The sequence below is a fragment of the Magnolia sinica genome, chromosome 10 (genome assembly GCF_029962835.1).
Source record: "Magnolia sinica isolate HGM2019 chromosome 10, MsV1, whole genome shotgun sequence".
In the NCBI taxonomy this organism is placed as follows: Eukaryota; Viridiplantae; Streptophyta; class Magnoliopsida; order Magnoliales; family Magnoliaceae; genus Magnolia; species Magnolia sinica.
The window spans coordinates 71,019,678-71,030,419 of record NC_080582.1 but is presented as its reverse complement, the minus strand read 5'-3'; the positions used below and the strand labels follow the sequence as shown (position 1 = coordinate 71,030,419).

General features: G+C 39.3%; 1 protein-coding gene across 1 annotated transcript; it reads right to left on the bottom strand.

Annotated features, from left to right (window-relative positions):
• Positions 1-2,993: 2,993 nt before the first annotated feature.
• Positions 2,994-10,271, bottom strand: LOC131217583 (disease resistance protein RPP8-like). Its single transcript, XM_058212519.1, has 3 exons — positions 7,150-10,271; positions 4,489-5,298; positions 2,994-3,289 (listed from the first exon to the last, which is right to left on the bottom strand). The coding sequence occupies exons 1-2, from the start codon at positions 9,912-9,914 to the stop codon at positions 4,560-4,562; spliced, it is 3,504 nt and encodes a 1,167-aa protein (XP_058068502.1). The 5' UTR covers positions 9,915-10,271; the 3' UTR covers positions 2,994-3,289; positions 4,489-4,559.
• Positions 10,272-10,742: the final 471 nt, after the last annotated feature.

Here is a 10,742-nt window from a genome sequence, read left to right as displayed (position 1 = left end):
ATCTGGGCCTTATCTGACTCGGCTTCAATTAGATCTTTAATTTAGTTATGATTGTCTTGATTAGTTAGTGATGGGTCGGTTGGATTTGGGCCCTACGTGAGTAAATCATGGGGCTAAACTTGATGTTCAAGTGATCAGGCAAATTCGTTGGCTTCCTACGATTGATTAATCGAACTTGTGCGGTTCTTTACTGGTATCACCTGTGTATAAACTAACATTGAGTGCCAATGGTTAGTAAGTGATAATATAAGTTAATTACACAAAAAAAAATTTAAGGATTTTTTTTTTTAAGAAATCCAAAATAGTGAAAATCCAGGACGTTACAATTCACATGATTTAAGACCTTAGGCAAACAAATAAAGTAAAAGAAAGTAAATATGGTAGAATAATGTAGAATAAAGTAAAAGAAAATGTGAATGTAGTAGATCCACTTGAAATATATGGAGTGTAATGCAACTTGAATTGAGATATAGTAGAAAACTCTTATCTTCAATGATTTTTTTAACGAGCTTTTTTTGTCTCTTTTGTCAGGCAACATGTCGACATGTTAAGAATTGTCGAGGCACCTCGGGAGTGCCTCCATGTGAACTCCAACTCTCTTAGGCTCTCTCTATCAATCTTTATTTTATTTCTCATTCTGCTTTCTCTATATTTTCTCTCACTCTCTATTTTTGTCTCTCTTTTACTCTCTGATCTCTCCCACCCCTTGTATTTCTTAGCCTCTATGTCTTCCGTTAATGCCATTATGAATGGCAATGGAGCTCCTTATATAGACGTCGTCCTAAAATACCTGGGAGTGACATTATTTTATTTTTAAAAAATAATATATACTACTACAATACTCTTTACCAATGGTCTGTGTAAAATAAGGAAAAATAAATATTATATAAAGTTATTATATATATATATATATATATATATATATATATAAAGATAATGATTACTTATATATATATATATGTGGTGTATATATATAACTATATATATAACGTAGTGGTTACTTTTTTAAATATTAAATTTCTAAGTTTTTTTTTTTTTCCAGTGATTTTGGATTCATTAGAAAGATTGTCAGATAAGTTGTCCAACAAGGCTGAAATAGTTTGATCAAACCCTATTTCTACCTATCAAAAGTATGTTCGTTCAGTGTATGAAACTAGCCACCTGTAATTTGAGCGAATGCTCACATCTTCATTGTTATATGTCCGTTTTTGTGATCTTAGGTTTGTTGGAAAGGTTGATAATCTTTTAAATGGAAATACAACCACTTCAACTGGACCTCGTTTAACTTGTAAAAAAATGTGGCTAGAGTCATTACAGTTTTAGCCGCTTGGCAATGTGCATTATTAGTAAATGGGTAAGATCTTCCTCATCATATCTCGGATTTGAGAAAGCTTAAGTTCATTAGGATGATCATTTGATCACATTTCTAATGAAACATAAATCACCTTGATTGGGAATCATTTGATGTCAAAATTTACTTTCTGTAACATCATCACCATTTCATATACAAGAATGACCGTATTTTTCTCAATCTCGTAGATGTGATTTTTCACACAATGACATCACATTATGCGAAGGAAACTAAATAATAAGGAGAATGATTCTTGGGTAGAGAGAGTTCATTTTATTTTTTTCGTACATCAGTTGCCATGTCCTTAGAATGCCCGGAGTTTTGGAGTTCGAATGTGTAGCGAACCGGATCTTTATTGCATTTGGAGATGGCTGATCAGGTCTGATGCTTATCTTCAGAATGTGCCTAGAATGCTTGTTGTTTGACTTGTTTGGTTTTTTAATTATTTCTAAGTCAATAGGAGATAATTTTATTGAAGTTAAGCTAAAGTTCGAAGAGTAGCTTATTCTCGTTTTAGATAGGGTATTTACAATAACCACTAAAATTTCCTTATTTTCTATGTGATTTCACCAAACTCATTTATCAACCAAGCATGGTCTAAAAACTCAAAAACTCGGAAGCTTAACTTGACTTGATATCCAGCTAGGTCGGGTTGACTCAAAAACTCAATTCAACTCAATATTTAATAATTAAACTCTAAATTTATTAACCCTAATGTTAGACACTTAAAATACTGTGAATAATAAAGTTTGCAATTTTTAACATATACCATTGATTGGTCAGCTAGTAAATGCCATTGTCTGGCATGGTTGAGGTTGTCAGTTGAAGTCATTGCACTTTCATTCTCCAAGTTTCGAGTATGAGTCACTGAGTTTTGGAACTATGATCAAGTAGGCCGCATGCCAATAGTCTACATTTAAGATGTACGTGCGTTGCATATATAGTAAGGATTGGAACAGGATATTTGTAGGATAGAACACATGCATATGAAGTCGAGCCAGGTTTATTGGGGCTAAAATGACTTACCCCCAATCCCGGCCTGAAAATTGATGGAGCTACACATGACAGGCCGAAGCCTGGCTGGGTTGGTTTGGGTTAAAATGACTTCGAACCCAAGCCCAGCCTGATAATTTATTGAACAACACATGACAGGCCAAAACCTGGCCCATGGGCCAAGCTATAATAGTTCCAAGCCTGTCCAAAGCTGGCTGGTCTGGTCAGGCCAACTGGCCCATTGCCATCCCTAGTCAAAAGATTGGTATCTCATTTGCCAAACGCCCAACAAGAAACCCACCTGACCCAACTCCCTGATCATTGGCTAGATGAATACTTAGTTTTTACTGGGAGTATCTCCACCCGACCAGCTACCTCACCAGGGTGCTTTGCCCCATCCTCTGTACACGTGGCATACATGCATGCCAATTTGGAACTCCTAAAATTATTGGCTGACGTGGATGAATCTAAACCAAAGGAATTGGTGGGCTACCACATGAATGAGCCACAATGAAGAAGCAAAGCCATTAGATTGTGGCACTATGGTAGCCATCCATTCAGCGGCCCAAACAAATGTTGATCAACTCCAGAAATAATGAATAGTCAGCATTCAAAAAGAAAAATTCACAATCAGATGGACACCAGTGTATGAACCCATAATAATCTGATGGATGCTGCTGAAATCACAATGTACAACTATGGAGGATTAAGTCATCATCGTTGGATTCAACCACCATAAAACACACCAGTGTATGAAGTGATTGATAGATAAACGACACATCTCATGCTAATGTCTGAAAACATCATCCAAATAACTAACACACACCATTATACATAATGACAGAGTATGAAAACCATAAACAGGAAATGAACTTTCAAGCCGACAATCTCTACATCAACATGTTGTCTGGTCATGTCGCCTCGCATGCACCATGAGACTATCTCCTACCAAAGCAACAGTCGATAAATCAAAACTGGGATTAAAATTTGATAATGACATACTACAATTTTGTTTTTCAAATCTAAACTAGTACTTGAAGCATATTTACACTAAACTTGTTGCGTAAATAAATACCAAATTCAGTTGATGAAGCAATATAGAAAAGAAGAAGAAGAAGAAGAAGAAGAAGAAGATTAATTCCATGAGTTATTAGAGCGAAATAAATAGTTTTAGTTGCATTGCATTAACATGTCTTGTGTTCTGTTTTTCCTAATCCATGGGTGCAGCAGTGTTCTGTTTTACCTAATCCATGGGTGCAGCACCCTACATCTAGACGTGATTGGCAGAGCCGGGAGAATTTTGGGTATAGATATTATGTAACTCGAGTAGGATTAGGGTAAGGTATAGATAAAACTCATTTGGAGGTGGCTCTTTATTGTAATAAGTTTAAGAGAGAATTTATCTAAAACTAAGAAAGAAATCCTTTACTAATCTATACAATTTGTATTAATAAAATCTCATAACCAGATTCAATATATGCATGTGGATCACCTGCTTATTGGACCATTCTGATTCATGGGTCAGGGCACAACCACAATGGCTCCACCTGATGGATGGCTTGATCTTTCACATGAGTACAACATTGGATGAGTAGCCACGTTAGATGGACTGGGATCTATATGCATGTAGAATCAACCAACCTCTTCTATCATGGCACGTATCGCAATCGATGGTTAATTAGAAAGATCACTTGGGCAATACAACATTTGGATTGTGAAGGCTTGAGATATTCAAATCTCAATACATCCTTAAGCATTCAAAGAAAAGATGGTGCATGTTAAGAGCTGTCCATGTGGCTGCATGCTTAGATGATCATAACCATTGCTCTAGTGGACCCATTCCCAGATAGAAAAGAGGCCGAAAATAGCATTGGCAAGCCCATTCTTACTGTTCGAATGGTGGCACTCAAGCTGGAAGCCAAAATGGTCAAAAGTTCATGATCAACAGGGAGCAATCTGACTGGTGCCACTTATCCAATCACACATTCATGTGGGCCAATTCATATGTAGTTGAAGTAATGTTCTCAGACATTCTTGGTTGGGGCATTTTCACCAACAACTAACATGCATGATATGCAGGAGACAGTATTGCTTAGAGCTAATCAAGAGGAGGGAAATAAATCAAAATAAGAGGAAAAGCTCACCCGCCTTTGTCAAGATGCTGAATTTGCCCTCCCATGCATTTTCCGTTGGTGGAAGAAACAAGCAACTAAATTCACCTGCCTTTGGTAACTGGTTCTTTTATTTCGATGGAGGGTATATGTTGAATCTTATGCCAATCTTCTCCGCCATTTTCCTGCATTCTGGCGTTGAATTCATTTGGCATGTCCACCACCTCCAATTTCTTGAGGGTAATGACGTGTTGCAGTCCTTCTGGAAGCATCTTTAAATGAAAGCATTCCAAAATCAGCAAATGTAAAAGCATCGGCATCGCTCCTTCCTCCACTCTCCACTCTTCTAATTCAGGTAACCATTCAACATCTAAGTATTCGAGTTGAGGAAACCCTCTTGCAGAGCACACCATTTCCTTTCCCACGTATGAATAGAAACCCAATATGAGAATCCGAAGGTTGGGTAATTTCTCCAATGTCGCCACCGGGTCTTCCATTAACTTGGAGTATTCCAAAGTAAGCTTGGTGAGGTTAGGTGAGAATTCATTCGACTCGGGTAGTTTCTCTAACTTTCCCTTCAAAAACATCTTCTTCAAATGCAGGTTATGTGAAATAGGCATTAAATCTGGAATAGTACTGTACCATTCCAACCGCAAAGACTGGAGGCGGTCCAATCTGGGAAGAGACTTGGACAATCCCTCTGCATGCCTACTCAAACGGATGTGATATATTTCCAGTTTCTTTAGATTATTAGCTTCTCCAAACAAATCCCCTATCCAATCGCCAGCATTCACGTGTTTTAGAGTCTGGAGATAAACTGGCCCATTGCCATCCGGCCCATCCCTAGTCAAAGGATTGGTATCTCATTTGCCAAACGCCCAATAAGAACCCCACCTGACCCAACTCTCTGATCATTAGCTAGATGAATACTTAGTTTTTACTGGGAGTATCTCCACCCGACCAGTTACCTCACTAGGGTGCTAGTGCCTGTCCTCTGTACACGTGGCATACATGCATGCCAATTTGGACCTCCTAAAATTGTTGGTTGACGTGGATGAACCTTAACCAAAGGATTTGGTGGGCTACCACATGAATGGGCCATAATGAAGAAGCAAATCCATTAGATTGTGCTCCTATGGTAGCCATCCATTCATCGGCCCAAAAAAATGTTGATCAACTCAAGAAATAATGAATAGCCAGCATTCAAAAAGAAAATTTCACAATCAGATGGACACCAGTGTATGAACCCATAATAATCTGATGGATGCTGCTGAAATCACAATGTACAACTATAGAGGATTAAGTCATCATCGTTGGATTCAACCACCATAAAACACACCAGTGTATGAAGAGATTGGTAGATAAAAGCATCTCATGCTAATGTCTGAAAACATCATCCAAATAACTAACACACCATTATTCATAATGACAGAGTATGAAAACCATAAACAGGAAATGAACTTTCAAGCCGACAGTCTCTACATCAACATGTTGTCTGGTCATGTCACCTTGCATGCACCGTGAGACTCTCTCCTACCAAAGCAACGGTTGACAAATCAAAACTGGGATTAAAATTTGATGATGACATACTATAATTTGTTTTTTCAAATCTAAACAAGTACTTGAAGCATATTTACCCTAAACTCATTGCGTAAATAAATACCAAATTCAGTTGATGAAGCAATATGGATAAGAAAAATGAAAAAAGAGGAAGAAGAAGAAGAAGAAAGAAGAAGATTAATTCCACGAGTTACTAAAGCAAAATAAATAGTTTTAGTTGCATTGCGTTAACATGTCTTGTGTTCTGTTTTACTTAATCCATGGGTGCAACCTACATCTAGATGTGATTGGCAGAGCCGCGGGAATTTCGGGTATAGATATTATGTAACTCAATTTGAGTAGGATTAGGGTAAGGTATAGATAAAACTCATTTGGAGGTGGCTCTTTATTGTAATAAGTAAAAGAGAGAATTTATCTAAAACTAAGAAAGAAATCCTTTCCTAATCTATACACTTTGTATTAATAAAACCTCATAACCAGATTCAATATATGCATGTGGATCGTCTGCTAATTCAACCATTCTGATTCATGGGTCAGGGCACAATCACAATGGCTCCACCTGATGGATGGCTTGATCTTGCACATGAGTACAGCATTGGATGAGTAGCTACGTTAGAGGGACTGGGATCTATATGCATGTAGAATCAACCAACCTCTTCTATCATGGCACGTATTGCAATCGACGATTAGAAAGATCACTTGGGCAATACAACATTTGGATTGTGAAGGATTGAGATATTCAAATCTCAATACATCCTTAAGCATTCAAAGAAAAGATAGTGCATGTTAAGAGCTGTCCACGTGGCTGCATGCTTAGATGATCATAACGATTGCTCTAGTAAACCCTTTCCCAGATAGACAAGAGCCCGAAAATAGCACTGGCAAGCTCATTCTTATTGTTTGAATGGTGGCCCTCAAGCTGGAAGCCAAAATGATCAAAAGTTCACGATCAACAGGGAGCAATCAGACTTGGCTTCAGACTTTCTTGGTTGGGGCATTTTCACCAACAACTAACATGCATGATATGCAGGAGACAGTATTGCTTAGAGCTAATCAAGAGGAGGGAAATAAATCGAAAGAAGAGGAAAAGCTCACCTGCCTTGTCGAGATGCTCACCTGCCTTTGATAGCTCACCATTTTATTTCGATTGACGGTATATGTTGAATTTTATGCCAATCCTTTCCACCATTTTCCAGCATTCTGGCCTTGAATTCAGTTGGCATGCGCACCACCTCCAATTTCTTGAGGGTAGTCACGTGTTGCAGTCCTTCTGGATACATCTTTAATTTAGAGTTTCTCGAAATCAGCAATTTTAAAAGCATCGGCATTGCTCCTTCCTCCACAATCCACTCTTCTAATTCAGGTAACTCTACAACATGTAAGGATTCAAGTAGAGGAAACCCTTGTGCAGAGCAGACCATTTCCTTTCCCATATATGAACGACTGCAAAATGAGAGAATCCGAAGGTTGGGTAGTTTCTCCAATGTCGCCATCGGGTCTTCCGTTAACTCGGAGGATATCAAGGTAAGCTTGGTGAGGTTAGGTGAGAATTCATTCGACTCAGGTAGCTTCTCTAACTTTCCACTCAAAAACATCTTCTTCAAATGCAGGTTATGTGAAATAGGCATAAAAACTGGAATAGTACTGTGCCACTGCAACCACAAAGACTGGAGGCGGTCCAATCTGGGAAGAGAGTTGGACAATCCCTCTGCATGCCTACTCTGGTAGATCCCCCATATTCTCAGTTTCTTTAGATTAGTTAGCTTCTCCAAACAATCCCCTATCCAATCGCCAGCCTTCACATATTTTAGAGTCTGGAGATTAACTAAAGAATCAAGTCCGAGTGATGGACGCCCCACTATTTTAGACCCCACACCTTTACTTATTATGATTCCAGAGGACACATTCACATGCCTTAATTGTTGCATCTTCCAAATAAAACTGGGTATGTAAATTGTCTCATAACTTGATTTTACATAAAGCGATTCTAAATTGTGGAGATTGCTCATGGATGATGGGAAGCTTAGTAGGACCGAATTGCACCCATTTAAGCAACAGTCACAGATGTCCACGCCAGCTAACCAGAAGCCAAGGTATCTCAAGTGGATCAGTGTACCTATTTCTTTTGGAAACTTTCTCATTTTCATATAAGATAAATCTAACACCCTAAGCAAACTGAATCCTCTGAAAAGAAACTGCTCTTGCTTTTTTCCAACTTCTCCCTTTGTTAAATCGATCCATAACAGTGAACGAAGGTGTGCGTTGGTGCGATTTAAACAAGTGTACTTACTAGGTGCCGGATGAATAGCAAGACGGCGTGCTTTTGATGGAGAGTGAGGATTTGTTTGTTCTTGATGAACGACTAGGAATTTGTCTTCCTTGGCTTTTGAAATTGAGAGTTCACGTAAGAGATCATGGATGCGGCAGCTTTTAATTCCACCAATGGAACTACTTTTTGACACTTGAATCAGGCTTCTTTGGATCAGCTCCTCCAGGCAAACTTCTGCAGCTTCCTCCACCGTCTCTTCCCCTGTTGCCTCTACAAATCCTTCTGCAGTCCACAGGTGAATCAATTTCTTAGCACGGATCTCATGGTCTTCTGGAAAAACACCCAAGTACAGAAAGAATGGCTTCAGTCGGTAAGGTAGATCTTCATAGCTCAAATCCAATATTCTTCTGATTGGAGATTCATCACCAACCAATTGCGAGCTAATTCTCCTTAGCACTTTCTCCCACTCATTTGATTTCATTGCCTTCGTTGATAGTAAGCCCCCTATCACGACAATAGCAAGAGGCAGACCACCGCATTTTTTTACTATCTCTTTTCCTATCTTCTCTAAATTCTGCTGGTAATGGATACCCTGTTCAAAGAATGCTTTTTTGCAGAACAATTTCCATGCGTCTTCATCTCCTAAAAGCTCCAGCTCGAGGGGAGAGCTCCGTGCATCTGCATATGAAGCTACCTCTCTGTTGCGGGTGGTGAGTAGGACTCGACTTCCCTTATTCTTATCTGGAAAAGCAGCTTTTAAAGAACTCCAAGCTTCGGTCTTCCATATATCGTCCAACACAAGAAGATATCTCTTCTCCTTCAAATGATTGGAAAGCATCTCTCTCAACTGAACAGTATTCATCTTCTCCACCATCTCAAGTTGTTCTATAGAAAGAGTCATGAAATCTTTTATAAGTCTTCGCAAAAGATCTTTCACGACATATTCTTGAGATACAAAAATCCAAACACAGCAATCAAAATGTTTCTTAACAGCATCGTTATTATAAACTTTAATGGCAAGAGTGGTCTTGCCCAGACCACCCATTCCGACCACAGAAACCACACGCCGTCGTGAATCACCCTGGATCAACCGTGCCACCAATGCCTTTATGTCTTCTTCAAAACCGACGACATCTGTCTCTCCAAAGAGAGGAGAAGTTTGCCTTTGCTCGCGCAGACTTTCACCCCTGGAGCTGCTTCCTTCTTCGACTCTGCTAACATCTTTAATGCCATACCTTTCTGTGCTCGCAGAGATCTCCTGGATTTTATTCTTTATCCGTTCGATCCCATTACTGATCTCATGTCGAGCCAATAATTCAACATTGATGATCATGCAACTTTTGAGGGAACCAACGAACCCACTTCTCCTTTTTTGTTCTATTCTGAGGATGAAGGTGTCGACGATGTCTTCTGCATCATAAGCAACATCTCTCACATCTGCCACCCAATTCTTCACTCTTTCATCACCGCTTTGCTTTGCGTCAGCATCTTTCAAGAAGCACCGCATCCGCCTCAATTCTCTCTCGACCCACTCCACCTGATCACGCACTTGATAGAGGGAAACTGCCTCTTGAACCAGTACATCACTGAGTTTTCTTAAAACCAAGGAAACAGCAGACTCAACAACCATCTTCCTCGTCTCTCTTTCTTCTTCTCACGAAAAACTGCAATCACTTGCTCAAAACTCACAGATGCAGAATGAGACTAAAAAGTAAAGTGCATTGGGTCATATCCTTTTACCTCAATCACTAACCCTTCACAGGAAATAGAGAAGAAAATAATCCCAACCTTGTTTCGTATACTGAGGACCACTTGAAGATTCAACTGGGCCAGTGTGCTCTGTACAAGTACATATCATGGTTAAGCAATCGAAAACGTTCATCTGATGGCTGACATTACGGATGTGGATTCATATCGAAAACTCATAGCCCCTTCAAGCTTATCAACGATTTGGATCAACAAACCTTGGCCCACTTATATGGAAGTAAAAACCCAAACGTTAATAATATACAATCTCTGGAGCAAACACTGTTTAACGGTAGGTGTAATCCCCATTATTTTCTGTTGTGTGCGGTACATTTAATCATTGAATATACTTTAATGAGACCACTTAAAATGTAGATAAAATTTATACATAAAGGTGCGTACAACAGGGTCCTGTGGCGTCTCTGCGGGGTGCAATTGCATTATTCAGTTGTTTTACCGCCGAACAAGGCAATATTGATCGACTGACTGAAGCAAGTTAAGTCAACGGCAATACAGAAATTTGGCTAGAATTCGACGTGTGGACGTGGATAACGACGTCCACACATTCGTTATCTGCAGTACTGGGACGCGGATTTCACGAAGTTCCTGTCGCAAGGATGTTATGTGGGCCCAATTCAATGCATGTGAGAAATCCATTCCATCCAACTGTCTTGCGAGCTCATTTTAGTACGTTCCACCAAAAATGAGATGG